At 42.3% G+C, this 22494-nt stretch overlaps 1 protein-coding gene and 1 long non-coding RNA gene across 2 annotated transcripts in view; one reads left to right on the top strand and one right to left on the bottom strand.

Moving 5' to 3' along the window:
• LOC147340788 (uncharacterized) overlaps positions 1-17419 on the top strand; it is a 57696-nt gene extending 40277 nt beyond the window's left edge. Inside the window, exon 2 of the long non-coding RNA XR_015159052.1 lies at positions 17000-17419. This is a non-coding gene — a long non-coding RNA (uncharacterized LOC147340788). The remainder of the gene's footprint in view (positions 1-16999) is intronic.
• LOC147340787 (protein FAM209-like) overlaps positions 1-21371 on the bottom strand; it is an 87723-nt gene extending 66352 nt beyond the window's left edge. The window contains exon 1 of the mRNA XM_086388090.1: positions 20959-21371. Within this exon, the coding sequence (XP_086244216.1) occupies positions 20959-21106 (148 nt within the window). The 5' untranslated portion in view covers positions 21107-21371. The remainder of the gene's footprint in view (positions 1-20958) is intronic.
• Positions 21372-22494: the final 1123 nt, after the last annotated feature.

Genomic DNA, 22494 nt, shown 5'->3' with positions numbered 1-22494 from the left:
TAAGTTTTCTCACATGTACCTGCTTTGTGTTCTCTGGGCTTCTTGGATTTGTGCTTTGGTGTTTGTCATTGCTTTTGGAAAATTCTCAGCCATTATTACTTCATTCATTAATTCTTTTTCCTTTCTTTCATCTCCTTCTGTCATTCCTATTACATACGTGTTACACTTTTTGTAATTTTCCCACAGTTCTTGAATATTCTATTGAATTTGATCACATTTTCAGTTTGGGACATTTCTCTTGGCATGCTTTATTTATTTATTTATCTATGGCCGTGCTAGGTCTTCATTGCTGCATGCACTTTTTTCTAATTGTGACAAGCAGGGAGCTATTCTTTGTTGCAATACGCGGGCTTCTCATTGCTGTGGCTTCTATCGCTGTAAAGCATGGGCCCTAGGGCATATGGGCTTCAGTAGCTGTGGCATATGGGCTCAGTAGCTGCAGTTTCCAGGCTCTAGAACAGAGACTCAATAGTTGTGACACATTGGCTTAGTTGCTTGCTCTGCAGTGTTTTCCCAGATGCTGGAAAAAAAATCTGTGGGATTTTCCCATATCAGGGATTAAACCTGTGTCTCCTGGATCGGCAGGCAGATTCTTTGCCACTGAGCCACGAGGGAAGCCACTTGCCGTATCTTTAGATGACTTACTCTTTCTTCAATCATGTCCAGTGTGCTGATGAGTTCATCAAAAGCATTCTTCATTTTTGTTACAGTGTTTTTGATTTCTCACATTTCCTTTTGATTCTTATTTTACATCTCTCTTTACATTGCCCATATATGCTTACATTTTGCCTCCTTTTTTCACTAGAGTTCTCCACACATTAATCTTATTTATTTTAAATTCCAAGTCTGATAATTTCAAAATATCTGCCATACCTGAGCCTGGTTCTGATGCATGATTTGTCTCTTCAGATTGATTTTTTTTTTTTTCTGCCTTTTAGAATGCCCAGTACTTTTTTGTTGAAACTCAGACATGATGTACTGAGTAAAAGTAACTGAGGTAAATGGAGCATTAGTGTGAGGTCTTATGTTAAGCTCTCTAGGAGTTAGGCTAGTTTTACTGTTTTTTGTAGCCATGGGGTCAGAGGCTAAAATCTGCCTAGTGTCTTTCTTTATCCTCTCCATTGTTATTGGGTTTCCCTAGATTCTTCTTCTTAAACAGTGTCTAAGGCTTGCAGGTCTTTCAATCTCCTGTTATTATATAGGATCCCAATTGATGTGTAGCAAATTGTAGGGGAAGGAGAAATGTTCTATAATCATATAATTAGCTCTCAGTTTTTAGTGATCCATGTCCCTGAGTTGTGACCTTCAAAAGCACTAATTAACATTGCTCCTGCCCACCAGTGTAGGTAAGACAGGAAAGCTAGTGGAGTTGGGCATATATTCCTTCTTCCAGGGTGGTTCCACTTCACTGTAGCCCACCAGGCTCCTCTGCCCTGGAATTCTCCAGGAAAGAATACTGGAGTGGGTTCCCATTTCCTTCTCCAGGGGATCTTCCTGACCCAGGGATCGAACCCATGTGTCTGGAATTGCAGGCAGACTCTATACTGACTGAGCCACCAGTGAAGACATTCCAGGGTGGTTAGACTCTGATAAAACCCAAATTAGTTAGTCTAAGATAAAATCATTTCCCTTGGTTTTTCCAGTAGTCATGTATGGATGTGAGAGTTGGACTATAAAGAAAGCTGAGCGCCGAAGAATTGATGCTTTTGAACTGTGGTGTTGGAGAAGACTCTTGAGAGTCCTTTGGACTGCAAGGAGATCCAACCAGTCCATCCTAAAGGAGATCAGTCCTGGGTGTTCATTGGAAGGACTGATGTTGAAGCTGAAACTGCAATCCTTTGGCCACCTGATGTGAAGAGCTGACTCATTTGAAAAGACCCTGATGCTGGGAAAGATTGAGGGCAGGAGGAGAAGGGGACCAAAGAGGATGAGATGGTTGGATGGCACCACCGACTCAATGGACATGAGCTTGAGTAAACTCTGGGAGTTGGTGATGGACAGGGAGGCCTGGCGTGGTGCGGTTCACGGGGTCGCAAAGAGTCAGACACGACTGAGTGACTGAACTGAACTGAACTGAGGCCAGGCCTTAGTTAATGAGAATAAAGAACTCTAGGCTTATTTTAAATGGTTACATTTCCCCCTCCTCTACCTATAACAATTATAAGTTTTTCACCAAACCTGAGAACCTGGTGGGGATCCTAAAGGTAAAAACTCACAAAAAGGAGTTTTTCTCTCTGAAGCTAGAACATGCTCCTTCTCCAGCAATTAGTCGATTACCTGATTACCCATTAAGTGCTCCAACCAGGATCCAGCAGTGGTGATTGTATTCACCTGTCTTTCCAGTTTTCAAGGTAAAAACCACAAGGCAGTTTGCCCTGTGACCTCAATTTTCTGTGATTTTAAGAGGACTTGCTGATTTTCATTTCCTTAAGCCTTTGTTCTTGTGACAATAGGAGTGACAACTTCTAAGCTTTTTACATGTTAAGAAACTACAAGCTCTTTCTAGTCTCTCTTCTGTGCATAAAGGTATATAAAGTTTTCTATTTATATAATTAACATATAACAATATACATTTTATAAACTACTTCTAAAGTTAACACATTGTGTACATTTTTGTGCCATTAAATATTCCCCCTATACTACATGCCTAGTGACATGATTTTTCATTAACACAGTTGAAACATAATTTCTTTATCCAATCCCCTATTTGAGGGTTCAAATTGTGTCCTTTTCTTTGTTTTAAAAAAATTCCATGATAAATATCCCTGTATATAGGGGCCTCCCTGGCTGTCCAGTAGTTAAGACTCTGTGCTTCTACTGCAGGAGACAGTAGAAGATCCATGGTCGAGGAACTAAGATCCCATATGCCTCTGCTGCTGCTGCTGCTGCTGCGTCACTTTAGTCGAGTCCAACTCTGTGCGACCCCATAGACGGCAGCCTACCAGGCTCCCCCATCCCTGGGATTCTCCAGGCAAGAACACTGGAGTGGGTTGCCATTTCCTTCTCCAATGCATGAAAGTGAAAAGTGAAAGTGAATTCGCTCAGTCGTGTCTGACTCTTAGCGACCCCATGGACTGCAGCCTATCAGGCTCCTCCATCCATGGGATTTTCCAGGCAAGAGTACTGGAGTGGGTTGCCATTGCCTTCTCCGCCATATGCCTCTAGGTGTGGCCAAAAAATAAACAAAAAATAAATATCCTTGCATATACACTAATGTATGTAATACTGGTTATTTACTAAATATAAATTCTTAGAGGTAGATTTATTGAGTCAAAGGTAATGAACGCTTTTAAATTCCCAATCTATACTGTCAAGCTGCCTTCCAGAAAAGCTGCACTAATTTACTTCCCAATTGCAGTGTGTGAAAATGTCCAACACTGGATATTTTAATTGCTTAAAACTTCGCAAATTTGGTGAGGGAAAATGGAAACAATATATATTTTTTTTATCAGTAACTTTTAATTTTTCTTTTTATGATATTACGATTATTATTGTTAATATTATTATCCTAAGCTACATTCTGGACTAAATGTAAGTGCTCAAGACCATTTATTGATTAAAAGAACTCCGAAAAATCAAAATTACTTTGTAGGCAAAAGTTATATATTTTTCACCCAAGTCTCAGGAATACAATTTTTTTGGTAAATACACAAATTAGACCTCTGCTCCACAGTGTTATAGAATGAAGTAGGAAATATTTTTAACAATCCCTGCATGTTTAACTGAAGACAGACAAATCATGAATTTCCCAAAATAAACATAAATTAGGCACCTTTTGCAAACTTCCACATACTGGTGAGAAGAGAATGACCGTTTCTCTAAAATAAATTTGATAAATTCATAATCTTTAAAACACCTAAGTTATTTGCCTTTCATATCAACAACTTACCTAGACATTTCAGAAAAATCTGAGTATACACTTAGAAGGAAATCCATGAAGGAGGCTATTTAGGTGGTATTATTAGGCTGGCATAAATTGCCTTGTATGGTTCTTCAATTGCTAATACTTGGATGGAGGTAAGCTGGAAATTACTTTGTTGATTTAAATTCACATTGCAAAGTAAGATGGAACCTGTGTATTCCATATTTGATTCTGGATTATTTTGCCAGAAATAATCAGCTCCCTCAGAGGCTGACATGAGAACTACCTACTTCAAATATGAAACTGGATGAGCTTTCATTATTAGCAATGTGATCTGCATGGTTGGGTGATTTATTCCTTTCTGGATGATAAAGAGATGGGATAATAAAAGATAAGGACCCACCCCTGAAAGACTAAGCAAGCACCAAAATAAGGCAAGCTATCAAAATGTGGGTTTCATGTGCATTTACATATTTTAAGACTCATTTCCAAATTGCTAAGATTCTAACTTACAGGCAAGTCAATTTCCAAAGGAATGGTATACACCAATGCCGCAAGGAGGGTATTCTTTATCTACAGCTGTTAAACAAGTTGCTATCACCTCTCTAAAATATCTTTAAGATAGATTTCTTTACAGAAACTCTTGAATGGATCCTTTCAATATATCTGAGCTCACCACTATTCATGACAACCACAGATGATCCAAATAACTTGTTTCAGCCAACAGATTCTGTTTGCCCCAAATTCAGCCTCTAGACAGAGTATTGTTAGACAATGTGTGAAACTGACTGATCTGAATTTGCCTGCTCCAAATTTGGCTCAAGGATAAGGAGGTAGAAGATAAAGGTAAAAAGAGGCCAAGAAACCAGGTCCTGAAGAACACTGAGCCATTTGAGCATGATGATAACAGTAATAAGAAAAATAACAACAAAATTTGTTGAACATGTCTTATAAGCTAAGGGTTTTACATCCATGAATTCAAAAATTCTTACCACAACCCTACAAGCTAGATCCCATTATTAGCCCCATTTTAGACATGAGGCACAGGGAGGTTTGGTAACTTGCCTAAGTTGACCTAAGTAGTCAAGGTATGGAGGTGGGATTCAAATCTAAGAAGGCTGGCCTCAGAACCAAGGACTGAAACCACAGTAGCATTTTGCCTGTCCTGCTACATGAGTGTAAACTGCATGTCACCCACTTTTAGAACTTAAAAAATAAAGGGCTTCCACACATTCTTGCCTAACTTTTTCTCAAGCCACCCTTCCCACCCTACCTGGAAACACAGCTTTGCTCACCTTTTAAAGAATCAGGTGTTGTCTGTAGTGAAGCCAAGTCATACTCAAATGACTATAGGAAACGATACAACTGGAAGACTTCATTTTGCATTTTTTGGTATTTATCTCAAGGACAGACTATAAAGTATGAAATAGTGCCTATGCTTCCAAGAGCTATGAAATAGAGATGGGAAGAGAAGAGTAACTCAGCTAAAAGTTCTTTTTCATTCTCTTTATACACATCAGCATTTTTCTCACAATACATGGCATTTATCTCACATTACAATACTAGGTCAAGGTCTAAGTTGCTTCAGTGTCCAACTCTGTGCGACCCTGTGGACTATATCCCGCCAGGCTCCACTGTCCATGGGATTCTCCAGGCAAGAATACTGGAGTGGGTTGCCATGCTCTCCTCCAGGGGATCTTCCTGACCCAGGGATTGAACCTACATCTCTTACGTCTCCTGCATTGGCAGGCGGGTTCTTTACCACTAGCGCCATACTAGTGTCTTCCCAACTATGCATCTTGAGGATGAAAACATCGTACTCAAAAACTAACTATGCATCAAAACCTGACCATAAATGCAAACATAGTGGTTTGCATCAAGTACTCTGGTCCCATTACCTCAGCAACATGGGATTTGGCTAATTATGCTCCAAAGAGAAATCCACAAATTCCTGGAAGGAGCAAATTCAGGAACTGAAGGCAGAGACAAGGAGCTAAACGGTAATATCACTGGTGCTATAAAACAACACTTCTGCAATTACTGACACTGATTTCAACTACATAGCAAAAGTAAACACTACAATTTTTTTTAACTATAATCTTTAAGACATGTTTTACCATGGTTGTCCAAGATTGGGTGCTTAGCTGAATTACAGCTGATTTCTCCATGAGTACATGGAACAATGCTCAATTTTCAGAAACTATGATAAAGTCCATTTCAGCACATTCTTGTAAGTCTGAACTTTAAAAAACTTTCATGAGTTACACAGCAACATTGACCACACCTCAAGTTCCAGTATATTATCTTGGACAAGAAGCACAAGTGAGTTGATTTTATTGAAACAGTGATACCTCACCAACTTGAAGGAGACGCAAGTAAGCAAAGTAAACTTATCACTTGCCAGTACCTGAGCGATACCATCTGGAGACTTCAAGTGCTCAGTCTCTTAGTCATGTCCAACTCTTTGTGACTCCATGGACTGTAGCCTGCTGAGTTCCTTTGCCCATGGGATTTCCCAGGCAAGAATACTGGAGTGGGTTGCCATATTCCATCTCCAAGGGATTTTCCCAACCCAGGCATTGAACCCTTGTCTCCTGTGGCTCCTGCACTGGCAGATTCTTTACCACTGAGCCACCTTCGAAGTCCAGAGACTTCATAACTTACCACTGACTCATGGTATCTGTAGAGTAGAACTTGGTCCCAAGGGAATTTCAATGAACATTTGAGATGGACCTTCAACCTGTAGCATCACAGCTATTTTTCAAATGGGTTCATGTGGCCCTAATTGAAAGTGATAATCCCTGATACTTTAAGGGCCCCTGTTAACAGAAATGATGACAAAAAGTAAACAACAAAGATGTGCTTCTATGCCATCAATGTTTTCCCCAACCATTACTGTCTAGCACCGAGCACCAGGTCAAAAGTTCAATAACTTCATCACCAGTCTAAAGGCAAGAAACATTCCCATGAACAGTTTTCGATAAGAGCTATTACTGTAGACACATCATCATGTTAAGTACTACAATAATATTTATTTTATTATAACACATACAGTCAGTGGACAGGGAGAGATGAATCTTTGCTGTTCATTATATAAGAGGACAAATCAAGTAAACAAATTCCTTTTGGAGTATTTTTTTAAAGGCTACTATAATAGTGAAGAAAAAATTAAAAGCATAAGTACTTCTCTTCAGACATTTATCTAACTTGAAGCAGGACAAAGGGCATGATGGAGCAGTCATTACAGAAAAAAAATGTCCTATTTCTCTGGAAATTGGGTTTCTAGAACTGAAGTCTCAGTCAGAATTCCTCAGGGCTTTAAGATGTCATTTTCAGGCTACCGAAGCCAGTGAAAGCAGAAAGTCAAGAAAAACCCAAGTCCTTCACTTTTGAGTATACAGCTTATTTCTCTTTATCTGGTAGTTAATTATCTTATTCCTACTTGTTGGATCATTTGTCCAAAATTAATTCAACTTAATATATATTGAGTGACCTATGCACAGCCTGGGCTTCCCACTACCTGCCTTTGCTACTAGCTTTTCTACTAGCAGGTGGGCAAACTCAATGAGAAGAAAAGGTCCATATTTCGAAGAGGTTTGAGAGTTGAGCAAGGCAACATCATTGGCTAAGTTGAGAAATGAAGATTTTCCATGAAATTTCACTTCATTGTGCCCTTCTATCTCCCATTAACATGGATAACTGAGACTTGGTGGTATTCTCAAGGCCATGGGAAATACTTTTACAGAAAGGCTGCTCAACTGGTGAAACCTGATCTGAATAATTTTTCTGGCTAAAATAATCTCTTGTCATCTGGCATAGGACTTTGGGCAAAAAATTAAATCTCTTGTCTGAAAAAAACAAATTGTTCTTTCTATCAGCACCTCAGCTGCACAAATCTCTGCTAAAGGAGGTTTACTTACTATTTGGTCAAGAATTAGTTGTGCTCTTGAACTTTTCACAACAGAATCAACTTTGTGTGCCCCACAACTGATATCTAACTTATCCAGTTTTCACTTCAGACAACATAGGCTAAATCTCCACTACAGGTGCACTTTAGAGAATCCATGATGAATCAGTGCTTCATTTAAAAATTTTTTAATAGGAGGATAATTGCTTTACAATGCTGTGTTGATTTCTGCCATTCACCAGTGTGAATCAGCCATAAATATACATACGTCCCCTCCTCTTGAGCCTCCCTCCCACCCCTCTAAGTCGTCACAGAGCACTGGGTTGAGCTCCCCATGTTATACAGCAACTTCCACCTAGTTGGCTTATTTATATATGGTAATGTATATATTTCAACAGTATTTTATCAGTGCATTCCACGCTCTCCTTCCCCTGCTCTGTCCACAAGTATGCTCTCTAAGTCTGCATCTCTATTCCTGCCCTGCAGATAGGTTAATCAGTATTATTTTCTAGATTCTATACATATGCATTAATATATGATATTTCTTTTTCTCTTTCTGACTTACTTCACTCTGTGTAACAGGCTCTAGGTTCATCCACCTCACTAGAACTGACTCAAGCTTGCTCCTTTTTATGTCTGAGTAATATTCCATTGTACATATGTACCACAACTTCTTTATCCATTCATCTGTCAATGTACATCTAGGTTGATTCCATGTCCTGGCAATTGTAAATAGTGCTGCAATGAACACTGGGGTACATGTGTCTTTTTGAATTATGGCTCATGCAGCTCAATATCAGAAAAACAAACAACTCAATCAAAAAATGAGCAGAAGACCTAAACACATACTTCTCCAAAGAGGACACCCAGATAGCCAATAAACACATGGAAAAATGCTTAACACTGCTCATTAGTAGAGAAATGCAAATCAAAACTACAGTGATGTATCATCTCACTCCAATCAGAATGGGCATCATAAAAAAAAATCTATAAACAATAAATGCTGCAGAGGATGTGGAGGAAAGGGAGCCCCCCTGTACTGTTAGTGGTAATGTAAACTGGCACAGCCACTATGGAGAACAGTATAGAGATTCTTTTCAAAACACTAGAAATAAACTACCATATGACCCAGTAATCCCACTACTGGGCACATACCGTGCCTGAGTGCTTCATTTTTATAAAATAATATATATGTGTTGTTGTTGTCATTTAGCTGCTAAGTCATGTCCAACTCTTTTGTGACCCCCATAGACTGTAGCCCACCAGGCTCCTCTATCCATGGGATTTCCCAGACAAGAATACTGGAGTGGGTTGCTATTTCTTTTTCCAGGGGATCTTCCCAACCCAGGGATCTAACTTGGGTCTCTGGCATTGCAGGCAGATTCTTTACCATCTGAGCCACCATGGAGGTTCACATATGTGTGTGTGTGTGTGTAGCTGCAAAAAAAAAAAAAAAAAAAAAGACTCTAAGTCTATATACCAATTAACCATGATTAACATAAATGTTGAGATTACCAATGACTTTTGTTTCTCTAATACTTTTATTTTCTTCTGAATGTTGAAAAATGACATCTATTTTTAAATAGAAAAAAATCACGTTGATGTAAACTTTGCTTAGGGCATCTGATAATTGACAATGCAGTCTACTAGACATATTAGACAACCATATGTATAACATTTCCGCGTTCTAGCCTTCGATTAGCTTATATCATTCAAAGTTAAACTATCTGGACTACATTAACTTAGCACTTATAAAAAAACTTATATTGAGCTATAATTTAATGTTTGCCCTATTCCTTTACAGAGGGTTAATAGAGAAATGCCAAATATGATTCTTTTTTCTTCTATGAAACCAAGATTATTTTGTACCACCCAAAATGTACTTTCTGCAAACATCCCATCATGAATACCATTTGAATAAGTGGGAGGTAGATGAAATTGTACCTTTCTCTTGCCAACCAATGGAAAGCTTCTCTTTTTATCTTTTCAGGAAGCATACACCAACTTAGAAACGTGAATACTGTAATGTATCAACCTTTGTGCATGCTCAGTCACTCAATTGTATCTGACTCTCTGAGACCCCATAAACTATAGCCCACCAGGCCCCTCTGTCGATGGAATTTTCCAGCCAAGAACACTGGAGTGGGTTGCCATTTCCTTCTCCAGGGGATCTTCCTGACCCAGGGATGGAACCCACATCTCTTGTATCTCCTGCATTGCAGGTGGATTCTTTACCACTGAGCCACCTGGAAAGCCTCATGATACCAAATCAGGTGTTAAAAATATCTACCCTTTCTACTTTGGTCAGATGGCCTCTATTTTTTGCTTCAGCTTTTAAAAAGTTATCTTGCAACTATTCTTTCATATATGCTGTGATGCGCTGGGCTTAGTCACTCAGTGGTGTCCGACTCTTTGTGACCCCATGGACTGTAGCCTGCCAGGTGCCTTTGTCCATGGGGATTCTCCTGGCAAGAATGCTGGAGTAGGTTCCCATGCCCTCCTCCAGGGGATCTTCCCAACCCAGGGATTGATCCCAGGTCTCTCACACTGCAGGTGGATTCTTTACCATCTGAGTCACCAGGGAAGCCCAAGAATACTGTAGTGGGTAGCCTATCACTTCCCCAGGGGATCTTCCCAACCCAGGAATTGAACCAGGGTCTCCTGCATTGCAGGTGGATTCCTTACCAGCTGATCTACCAGGGAATCCCATTCTTTCATATATAACCTATATCTACTCTTTTGGGAAGTAGCACGCTATAAATCTTAAATGAGTAAAACGCTTTTTGCAAAGACCTTGTGACAATGATAAAAGTCCAGGTGTGCTCCAAATACTAAAGACAGAGCCTTGGTTTCCCTGATGCCTCAGACAGTAACGAATGTGCCTGCAATTCAGGAGACAGGTTCAATCCCTGGGTCGGGAAGATCCCCTGGAGGAGGAAATGGCAACCCATTCCAGTATTCTTGCCTGGAGAATCCCATGGACAGAAGAGCCTTGCAGACTACAGTCTATGGGGTCCAAAGAGTTGGACGTGACTGAGGGACTAACACTTCCACTTTCATTTTTCTGGTTTCCCTTGCCCTCCCCGCTGCACAACCCCTTATTCTCCCATCCTTTAGTTTGCTGTCCAGAAGGGAAGAATTCCTCTCAGAGAGTAGAGAATCTTTAGTTCAGAGAGAGCGTGAATGACTCAACCAACACCACACAGTGAGCAATAGAACTGACCAGAAGCCAGGTCTCCTGACTTAGAGCACAGTTCACTCTCCATTCGACTATGAGGGCATTCCAATCCTTCTGATAAGTCAGGGAAATCTAAGAAGCATGCACATAAAGGCACATATTTTTAGCCTTCCTCACACATTTCCTTTGGCTTAGCTTATTTAGGTTCCAGAATAACTTTAGTCCTAGACTCTATCTTTTAACTCCCAAATAGTATACTGCCTGTCTTTGGAATTCTGATTACAAAGTTCTTTATTCATCTACTCAGATCATCTCACATGTTAAGTGGCTGCCATGTGCAAAGCTGTGCATGCCATGCTAAGTCACTTCAGTTGTGTCCGACTCTTTGGGACCCCATGGACTGTAGCCTGTCAGGATCCTCTGTCCATGGGATTCGCCAGGGTAGAATACAGGAGTAGGTTGCTATTTCCTTCTCCACATGTGCAAAGCACTGGGCTTCTATTCAAAAGAAGGCACTGGCTTCCTCAAAGAACTGCTAGACACAAACTGGTGTTGTGAACAGAACAGCGGATCTGGAGACCTGGGTTTTCATTCTGGTGCTGCCCTGGATTTGCTGTCTGGCTTTGTACAAAGTCACTTGGCCTCACTCAGTTTCAAGTTTCTCATTTGAAAATTAAGGTGATAATATCATTTGGCCTGTAGGAGAGTTACTCTAATTGCTGTGTGTGTGTATGTTAGTCACTCAGTCGTGTCTGACTCTGCAACCCCATGGACTGTAGCCTGCCAGGCTCCCCTGTCCATGGAATCTCCAAGCAAGAATACTGGAGTGGGTTGACATTCCCTTCTCCAGGGGATCCTTCTGACCTGAGGATCAAACCCGGGTCTCCTGCACTAGAGGCAGATTCTTTACTGTCTGAGCCATCAGGGAAGCTACCATTCATTAAAAACTGTGTGCCAGCCACTGTCACACAGCCCTCTGTGTGCACAATATCATCGAGTCTTTAGATGACCATGTTTACAATCAATACACTATTATTTCCCCTACTGTACTGATAAGAGCACTAAAGCTGGAGAGATTAAGCAACATTCCCAAAGTAAGTAAGGAGGATCTGGGGTTTGGATCAAAGTGGACTCCAGAGTTTCCATAGCCAACACCACTGGTCCCTCCCAACATAAAAAATAATTAAGAATATACCTTGAAAGGCATTAAGCTAATTTTATAGCATTCTCATTTACTCTACTTCTACCTATCTGAACTTCTAAGATGTGAATACATCTATTCTTCTGCTCATTTCTTTGTCTTGTCAAATAATCACCTTGAATGTCCAAGTGATAACCTGGAGGTGAAGGACTCAAGCCCTTGACTTTCACAATAAAGAGGCTCTGGGTAGGCTCCATAAGACCATGCTTCCTGTGTCTCAAAATTTCACTATCTTCTCCCTTCTCTGCAATCTTTTGGGGACTCATCCTTCCTGGGAAGTTCAGAGGCCCATTTTCAGCCAAATACAAATGTTAGAAGCTTTTCTCCAAAGGAGAAAAATGAGTGAGAATCTAGTCTCTTGGAAGATCCAGCTAACCCATCTTATAAAGCAGGCACAGAAGCCATGAAATACACCAACCATTTCTCTCCCAAGGACTTTTGCCAGCCTTGGCACAGGCTGGTTCATTTGAAATATATAATTAAATATTCTTAACAACTCAATTATTCTACCTCACTTTGATCAATAGTTCATTACCTAAGTCAGATGTGCCAAAAGAGGCAAACTCTTCAGCTCATTTTGTCCTACATTTGCATGAATATTATGCACTGAATATTATGCTTCTTTGAACTTCAAAAGAACTTCCTGGACTCTTTTGACTACAACTTTAACAATTGAGCATAATGGAATTATAGAAAGACACTTTCCCAGCTAAAGATCTCCATCCTCGCTGCTTTTGGACAGGAACAAACTTTTATATAAGCCATAAATGGCTCATTCATTCACTATGATGGCACTGTCCATATTTCCCGGGTTCCTGAGCGGGTTTTCCCTCCTGTGAGAGCAAGGTAACTCTGGCTAATTAGCTACTAGCAAGTGGCAGCATCCACTTCTACTTTTCCTTGTGCAAACAGCTTTCTACTTTGAAAGCATTTCCTCCAGTCCTCCTCAGATTCTACACCAGTTGAGTGAGTGTCTTTGACCATAATAGCATCGCCCCTCATTCCATCCTGATGCCTAAAATGGGAGAGCAAACAGGCTACCGAGCATCTGCCTTGACCAACATGCTTATACTCAAACCAGCCCATGAGTGAGAAAAAACCTTGGCTTCCTTGGGTACAACAGTATCAGGCAGCAAGGAGCGACATGAAACTTTATGATCCTTACACATTTCTTGAAGTTTTCTGTTATTTTTTCCCCTCATTTTGCTTCTTCCATTCCTATACCTACTCTTCTCTAGAACTCACAGCACAATATGGGAATCCTGGTTTCCTTTTACTTCAAAGGACTTTTTCCTGTTGTCAAAGTAATATTGCCAATTGTGAAATCTTTGGAATAAACAGAAGTATAAAGATGAACAAAAATAACAGTCATGAAACTACTACCCAGAGATAAAAAATTAGTTCCCTCTTGCACACCATGTGTGTGCGTGCATGCTCAGTCGTGTCTGACTCTTTGTGTCCCCATCGACTGTAGTCTGCCAGGCTGGCTCCTCTGTCCATGGGGTTTTCCAGGCAAGAATACTGGAGTGGGGCTGCCATGCCCTTCTCCAGGGGATATTCCTGACCCAGGGATTGGACCTTTTTCTCCTTCATTGGCAGGTGGATTCTCTACCACCAAGCCACCTGGGAAGCCTCACTGTGCACCAAGCATGAATATAAAGTTCAGGTAGAAGAGAGAACTATGGGTAAAACCCCAAACTATAGAAGCAGTAGAAAAAATATAAGAATATGGAGTAGGAAAGACCTTCTTAGGAATAAGAAGAAATCCACAAGCCATAAAGGAAATGAGTGACAGATCTGACTACACAAAAATTTAAAACTTCTATATGGGAAAATATGGCTTATACAAAGTTTGAGTGAAATGGCAGACTGGGAAAACAATACGTGAAATACAAAAGGTTAATAACAACATTTGAAATAACAAAATGTTAATAAATAAGCTTTTGCAAATCAGTAAGACAAGCAACCCAACTGAAAAATAGCCAATTCACTGGAGAAATACAATTGAATTAAAAGTAATTGAAAATACACTCCAGTAACAGGAAACTCTCACAGCACAACTGAAATAGGATTTCCTCTAGTAAACTGGCCCATGAATACAGCGATTAATAATACTTTTAGTGAAGGAATTAGAAATGGACATGCATACATATATGGTGGAAGTGTAAACTGATACTTTTTTTGGAAGGACAATTTGACAGTTTTTGCCAAGATTAAAACTGAGCATACACTTTGACCTGACAATTACTCACAAACACTTGCTTAAGTGCTTTCAGGCATTCACTAATGCCTTACTTATAGTAATAACAAAACTGGAAACAATCTAAATATCTACAAATAGGGACTATCTAAACAATCCATGGCACACTCATATAACCGGGTACTATGTAGGCATTAGAATGAACATGGTACTGTTACACTGAAATGTTCTGACATGGAAGGATGTCCTGGACACACTGCTGAATAAAGCAAGTTATAAGGAAAAAAAAAAAATATATATATATATAAAATATCCAATTTTTATAAAAGAAAAAATCCCTATAGATATGTATGTTTTGATAACACAGAGAGAAAACAGCATGGAAGAAACAGAAAACTATTACTATTATTAATAGTAACAGTCATCCCTGAGGTGCGGGAATGGGAGTTGAGAGAAACAGGTTCTTTATGAAGTTCAGATACTTTCACATCATTTTGTTCAGTGAGTAGTATTCATTTCACAATTTAAGAAATTTCAAAATAAGCTAATATAAGCATTTTCCAGGGCTATCATTTGCAATAAGGAGTGTTTGGTAGCATGAGAATGCATTACAAGGATCATTTATGCAACCGTTTCCTACTGTTTCTAATGTCTTGTAGAGCTGCAATATAAATTTCGGTGCATGCAGTGTATGTGTGTGTGCAGTGTATGGGTGTGTGAGTGTGTATGTGTGCCAAGGCAACATACCTAAGGCATAGACTTTTAGAGTCTCCTTTTAGTGGAGATAACTTTGCACATATCTTTGAGACAGTTAGCTTGGGTCAGGCCCCAAAGAATGATGCTGAGGGCTCATTTAGGGAATGACGATGACCTAAGCCTCATTATCTGACTATAAGCTGGAAACACTAGCCCAGAACTGGTCCCTTAGGCCATCTGTTACATAATCATTTTGACAGCAATTGAATATCCAAAGGGCTTGGGACAGACTCACAGGCAGTAGGAAATGTTAGAGAGTGATAGTTTGGGGTCTGTCAATCAGTTTTCAATCACATTTTTTCTTTGGTTTGTCAATTAAGCTCTAATTGTCTATTTCTATGGACAATATTACTCAATTCTTCATTAATATGGAAGGCTTCCCAGAGAAGATTGTCTCCTAAGAGTTGCAAGCTTCCCCATGCTGCCACAAGGCCATAAGGGAAGTTTCTCCCTAAGAAACAAAGGAGTTTTAAGTCCAGCTGCTTGTGAGCTTAGCTGAGAATGGACTGGACTTTTCTCTCACATCCACTTAAATCAAGGCAAACTTCTGGAAGACGAGGGTTCTGAGGTGGATTACGTATTCAAGCAGAAGAAGGTCGGTTGAGGACTACAAGAGAAGAGGCTGATTTAAGCTCTCTTGCTCCTACTGTGCCCTGCTCAAACTTCCTTTTTTGTGTCTCAATCATACGAGATTACAATGGATCACTCATGTTTAAAAGCCTAATCAAAAGCCCCATTTCTCCCAGGAAGGAGACTCACTTTACTATGAAAACCATAGTGAAGCAGAAAGACAGGTAACAGTGGAACAGATTCGGCACTGTTCTCCCTAACAGAGAGCCTCATGCCCAATATATTTAACTTAAGCTGATAAAGGGGATACGTGTTGAAGTGATGGGCTTCAGATGCTGTTTCAGTTCCTACCAGGCATACTTACACACTTCCTTCTCATGAATAAGTTCAGTGGAGCAGAGAATGCCCCGTCTTGGACCAGTTCCACATTGTGCTTCTTTTGATGCAGCCAAAAAGGGGAACTAGAGAGAGGGCTTTTCCTTCAAATGCAGAGCCAGGGTCCACCTTGGAGGTGGCTGCAAATGGCCCAAAGAAGGTGAGGCTCACAGTGGGCAAAGGCAGGCAGACAGCTCCTAACAAGGGCAGAGATGTCAATGGTTACTCATAAGTCTCCCAAATGTGGCCGCAAGGAGGGTTAATTACCCCCCTTTCCTGCCACTCGGCTTTCTCCAATGTGTCAGCCCATGACACGGATCGCTGATTTTCTAGAAATATTCCCTGGCTTTGCAGGGACGTTCTGTTCAACAAATGGCATCCAATTTGCTCACGGTCCCTGGAATCTCAATTTCCTCAAAGGATTTTTCATCTCAATCCAGTTCGTGTGAAGGTTTTTTCCTTCTTCATTTTTCAGCAGAAGAGAATAGGCAGAGCCTGCTTTACTTTTTTTTTTCTTTTTCTTTTCTGTGTTATTCTTTTTCATAAAGTGAAATCCTTTGCTGAAGAGTCTGAAATTTGGGAAAAAATCCAGCTCATCTGTCAGGTATTTCTAGAATTACGTAAAATGGAATGAAATTTGTACAGTTCAGAACAGGAAATGGAAAATAACTAATGTGTCATGTGTTCTATGAGATGAAAACTACATGATAATCAGAAAAACAGCCCCAAATTCATTGGCCTGATTCAAAGCTCTCCTTCTTTTATCAACTCACACATAAACCAGTAACATTTACTTTCTTAGATTCGTGGCAGGGCCACATTTGGGCTAACTCGCAATCTCTTCAGATTATAAGCACCTTCTGAAAGAAATGACAAAAAAGTATCTTGTTTTTTTTTTTTTTAAACTCAAGACACTTATGTTTTACTTGCTCTGTTCTGCTTCCTTCTAGGAAAAGAAAGAACAGCAACAAGGAAAAGATGTATCTCATGCCTCCCATGCAGCCCATCTTCCACTTTTTTCTCATTCCAGCCAGTGCAAAAGGCAACTTGAAACTTTCAGGGCCCCGTGTACTCAAGCTGTTGGGAAGAAAGCAGACAAAAAGAACAGATCTACTGGAACTGATGGAGACCTCTTATCTCAGGCTTCTAACCTACTGGGGGGCGGGAAGGGCTGGGGGAATTTACATGTGTAATAAGCACTGTTTTCCTGCAAAGAAAGAGAACTTGCCTCTCCTGCCTTGCAAAGACTGTGGGGGAAAATTTAAGTGGACGAACATACATTCCTATCCAACGCTAAGGCTAAATCCTTACAGGCAAGTCATAGGAAAGAAAAAATAAATTTTGAAATCCTCATTTCTAAGGGAATTAAAGTTGACTTCTCAAGAGATTTTCTTTGGGAGAAAAGGGAAACTGGGGTTTGCAAAATGGCCATTTTGGCAAACAAGATAAAAATAATAGGCAGTGACCCAAACAATTTCTGAAACCAAAGTCAACTGATCTTAGCTTCAAGACTACCATTATTTTTAATCCTTCAGGGATGGGGCAAGCATTGATCAGTGTTTTGCCTGTGTCTCTTATGAGATCTATAAGGATTTTCAGTTTGGTTACTTATGTTGGAAAAGACAGATGTGATTAGCAAATGGATGTGATGTAAGCACCTGAATGGTTCAGACATATTCCTCTCACATGAAGTCCCCTGTGAAATGGAAATTTTAAATGGACCATTTAAGGAATATTGGGCAAACTTAAGTAGGTAATATGTTCACATTGCATCACCACGCAAAAGACCACCCCAAAAGCACCTACCATTCCTAAAAATAGGAGAACTGCATTTCCAGTCTCAGGAGTGGAAAGCTTTTTGAGGCTTAGAACACAGAAGGTTTGCTATCGATTATATCCAGCCACAGGTCATTTCCATCGACTTTAGAGCTGGCAAAACTCTTCCAAAGCGGGATTTGAAAATATTTAAATAACTCAAGAAACACCATATTTTAGTCTGGGATTAACATTGGATGGGAAGTGAGTTCAACAATCTTTTCAGCAGGTGTAACCTAAATATTGAGTATAAAGAGCTGGATGGAATACAAGATGATCATTCTGGAGAACTGAATTGTCTTTGGGCCACGATGTGAATGCCACCACTCTTACTTTAAATATTATGAAGTTGGCCAGATAATTTAAAATCCATGGTTTCAAATTAAGAGTATGTAACCAAAGCAGAACTGGTCATAGAGAATAATTTATGGTATCAGCCAGGATTTGCAGCACCGATTTGCCTCTCTACCTCCTTCCTGCTCCTTAAACAACGACTAAATTTTCCTGGGACATGTTCATAGCCTTCAAAAGACCTGGGTTCTGATGACCATATCCCTTCTGGGAGTTTCTGCCCTCCTTCAATAACTCAGAATGTCCAGCTCTGTCCTCTTAGAGTTACCAGGTTCCCTTGAAGCAAATCATTTCCATGAACAGCTTTAACACAGCGACTCAACCCAGTGAGGTTCTTCCCGAGCCTTCTTTAATAAGCTTATTCCCCAAGTCTCCAAAGGAGAAAGATTTTTTTTAAACCACTGAAATCTAATTTATCATAATCACATATGGCTCTCAGGGGGGATTTTTGAAGCCGTGGTTTTCGGGTCTCCCCATGCAAGAACCAACGGGATTGTTTTTCTTGTACAATGGTTGGGTGATTTGGTGAACAGCAGCATTGCCTCATAACTCAAGCTGGCAAGAAAACGGCTCTTAGGTTTTGGTTTTTGTTTTTTCTTTTTTTGCTTTTCTTGGGTCTCAACTAATGGTATGAGCAAAGAGAAAAGCTGGCGACTAGAGAGCAATTAATCTCTTTTGGCATTCCTGTCATCCCTGTGGCCTCCCTGGCTGGGCTGAAGAACATCAGAAAATGAATCTCTTTATAAATAATCACTTTTGATTTACAAGATCCTGAAGTCCTGCCTTTATGTTCTGTATGGAGCTATAAACTTAGAAGAGTTCCCTCCCCAGGTCTCTGTTAAATTTCTCTTTATCCCTTTAACTTTTTCTTTTGGGGGGAGGAGAACAGTTCAAGACATTTGTTGGGGCTGCAACAATAAACACGAGTGAGCATTGCTCAGCAAATGTGCCGATTCTTACACTTGCAAAGAGCCAAACTGTCCTTAATTTTTCAAATTATACTTTGATCCAGTTAACTGGTGTTATTTCGGCACTAACTCTCTGCTTCACACAGGCCGTTGTGCCATGGAACTTGCGCTGGCTCTTTTACAGGTTACTTAGAAATGTAGCCATTGACATATCTGGGGGAAAGCCAGGCCCCAACAAGAAAACAACAAAGAAAACAAAAATTCTGAGACCAATGCTGCGGAGCTGGGGAGGGTGAGTGGGCTTTACAGGAGTCTAAGAAACACGTAAGATCCTAAAGAAATGTACCCATTAAGGTGCCTTCGTGAAACAAGCATTCACCAAGTTCATTTGCAACGAGCCAGGGGACCAAAGGCTCCTTGCCTGGCTGTGACTGCAAGGGATCTGGGCAGCCAAGTGCCAAGGCTCTGTCTGTTCTCAGAAGAGGTCTCCTGGGTAGAATAGAATCAGAGACATTCCCAAAGGAAGGCTAAAGGATGGGCAGGTCAACCAGCTCTTCATGCCCCACTGCTGCTGCTGCTGCTAAGTCGCTTCAGTCGTGTCCGACTCTGTGAGACCCCAGAGACGGCAGCCCACCAGGCTCCCCCGTCCCTGGGATTCTCCTGGCAAGAACACTGGAGTGGGTTGCCATTTCCTTCTCCAATGCAGGAAAGTGAAAAGTCAAAGTGAAGTCGCTCAGTCGTGTCCGACTCTTAGCGGCCCCATGGACTGTAGCCCGCCAGGCTCCTCCATCCATGGGATTTTCCAGGCAAGAGTACTGGAGTGGGGTGCCATTGCCTTCTCCGTCATGCCCCACAGTGTTCCTTTAATCCTTCCTAGAGGCTTCACTACCCTTGTAATCTTACATGCACTATTGTCTGTGGGACATCCCCCAGGGTAACAATTCTCTTTTGGACAAACAGTAAGAAGACACTGGAGTCGCAGGCCAGAGTCCCTCAGCTAAAATCCTCTCCCCAGTCTACCACCCAACAAGAAAAGCTCCATTCACTGGCAGTGGGCTGGCCCTGAAAAATGGCAGCTTCAGGCCAGGCTGTCTCTGGTCTGAGTTGAGATGCCTCCGTCGCTGCTATGATGGACAAACGACTGGAGTTTGGTTTGCAAAACACCGTGCTATCTATCATTTCCTTTTGATTTCCCACAACAACTCCACCTTCAAAATGGGCATCCTGGAGCCCAGAGAACTCAACTGCCCATTCTCATAAAGTTAGTGGCAGGGCCGACAGGAACTAGAAGGCAGGCTTTCCAGGCCCTGAGTTCTGGCAATACTGCGTTGCACCCTGAGCTTAGCGGGTCCAACTCTGACCACAGTGGTCCGGGCCAGAAAATGAGGCAGATGTCCACAAGGAGGACAGAGGCGCCTCCAGCCCCTTCTGCTCTGTTTCCTTAACTTGAGTACGTCGGAACCATTTACTGGTCCAGGGCACTTCAGCAAGCAAGCAAAAAAGACTCGGGACACAGGCAATCACTAAGGTGACTTCAGAACCTGTTAGATGGCTACCCAAGGGGCCTCCCCGCAGCTCCAGAGCCTGGAACTACGCAGGCCAAGCGGGAGTGGCGAGTTCAAATCCGGAGGGAGCCGACCCCCCTCCCCACCCACCCACCTACCTTGGTGCAGCGCCCTGGGCCCCACCTCCAGCCGGGCCGCGGGCAGCTGGAGCAGGGAGCCGGCTGAGGCGGCAGGTTCGGGAGGTTGGGGTGCCCTGGGGGAAGACGGCCCACCTGTGCAAACGCTGGAAAGGAAGAGAGGGAAAGCAGGCGCCGGGCACCTCTCACTGACCTGGCCACCGGCCTCCGTGGTCCACGCGTGCAGGCGCTCCGAGCTCTCCGGGGCGCTCCTCCGAGGTCTGGGATTCGCAGGTTGTGGCGAGAGCTAGAGTGCGTGCGAGGGGGGAGGAGGACTCAGAAGTCGGGGGGAGGAAAAACATCACCGCCCTCACACCACGAGGGAACAGCAGCTCGCCCGGCTCCCTGGGGCAGAGCCAAGGCGCGGGTGCGGCGGCCCGGGGCCACCTACCCGCCCGCCGCCCGCCCCCTACTCCGCCCGTGAGGCCGGCGGCTCGGCGCGGGCGGGAAGTCCGCGACCACGCAGCAGCTGCAAGCCCGCACCCTCTCGCCTCCCGGACACCGCCGCTTTCTCCCCTATCCCCCGACCCGAAAGTTAAGAAATCGGGAGAAAGTGTGAGGCTTAGCGGGCGACTTTCCCATCACGCAGCACCCCCCGCCCCCGAACCTCTGGCTAAGCGAGCGTTGGGGTCTTAAAGGGACCGCACATCTCCTCCGGCCCCTCCTCCCGCTCCGCGCTGGAGGCGCCTGGGAGCTCCCCGCCGCTTGCTCACGGCCTGATGACCCCGGCTGCCCTCCGACTTCCCTGCTGGAAGCCCTCAGCGCCCTCTCTTCCGGCACCACGGCCGCTCTGCGTGCACCTGGTCTGGTCCCCAGCCGGCGCGCGGGACGCGGGATGAATTGGCCTCGAAAATGATGCCCTATAGCAGGCTGCCGATCATTTCGGGGTGTATCTGAAATCCACATCGCGGCTAGTAAAGTGACAAAACGTTGGTGCCCTTCAAGGCAGGATGGCGATGAGTGTGTGTCTGTGGAGGGACAAGGGACGACTTAGAAATCTGCTTTCGTTCACCAAGAGAGTTCCTAAGACCCAGGGAAAGGGTCTCTAGTAACTGTTAGGTGTCTTGAAGAAAACTTGGGAGTGGTTCACCAAGAACCCATCCGTGAAATCGCAATATCACTGCTGACCCCTTGGTGAACCCGAGATGGACTAGTCCAGATTTGAGTTTATTCCATGAGCAAGAGGTACAAATTATCAGAATTCTCTAAGGGCCTGAAAGCGGTGCCTTGACAGACAGTACCCATTTATATTTTGAGCTCCTAAATTTAAAGGAGAGCTGCAGGATTTTTTCAAGGTGGAACTGCCTTATATTTGATACTCTTAACATCAACATTACACTTTATGGCTTACAGAGTACTTTCCTATGCATCATCATTACTTTTTAAACTCTCACAACAAACCGAATGATCTGTCCATGGCCTCAAGTGTTGGAGTTGGCGAGGAACTTCTGGACCATTCTAATCAACCTCTTCCTGTCACAGAAGAAACTGATGGAGGAGGGAGCGGGAGACCTGATGTATGGAAGGCCGCGCTAGATAGATTTGACCTTCCAGTTAGGATTTCCTGACTTTCAACCCGCTGCTCTCTGGCTGTTATCGCCAGTCTATAGATGAGGAAACTGATGCTCAGAGCAATTGTGCTTGCCAAAACCATATCATATATCATGAAGAGAGAACAAAGGAGAATGAA

This window comes from Bos grunniens, chromosome X (assembly GCF_055505025.1).
Source record: "Bos grunniens cultivar Pamir isolate PY7600 chromosome X, Bosgru_T2T1.0, whole genome shotgun sequence".
NCBI lineage: Eukaryota > Metazoa > Chordata > Mammalia > Artiodactyla > Bovidae > Bos > Bos grunniens.
This window is presented reverse-complemented; position numbering and strand designations above follow the sequence as displayed.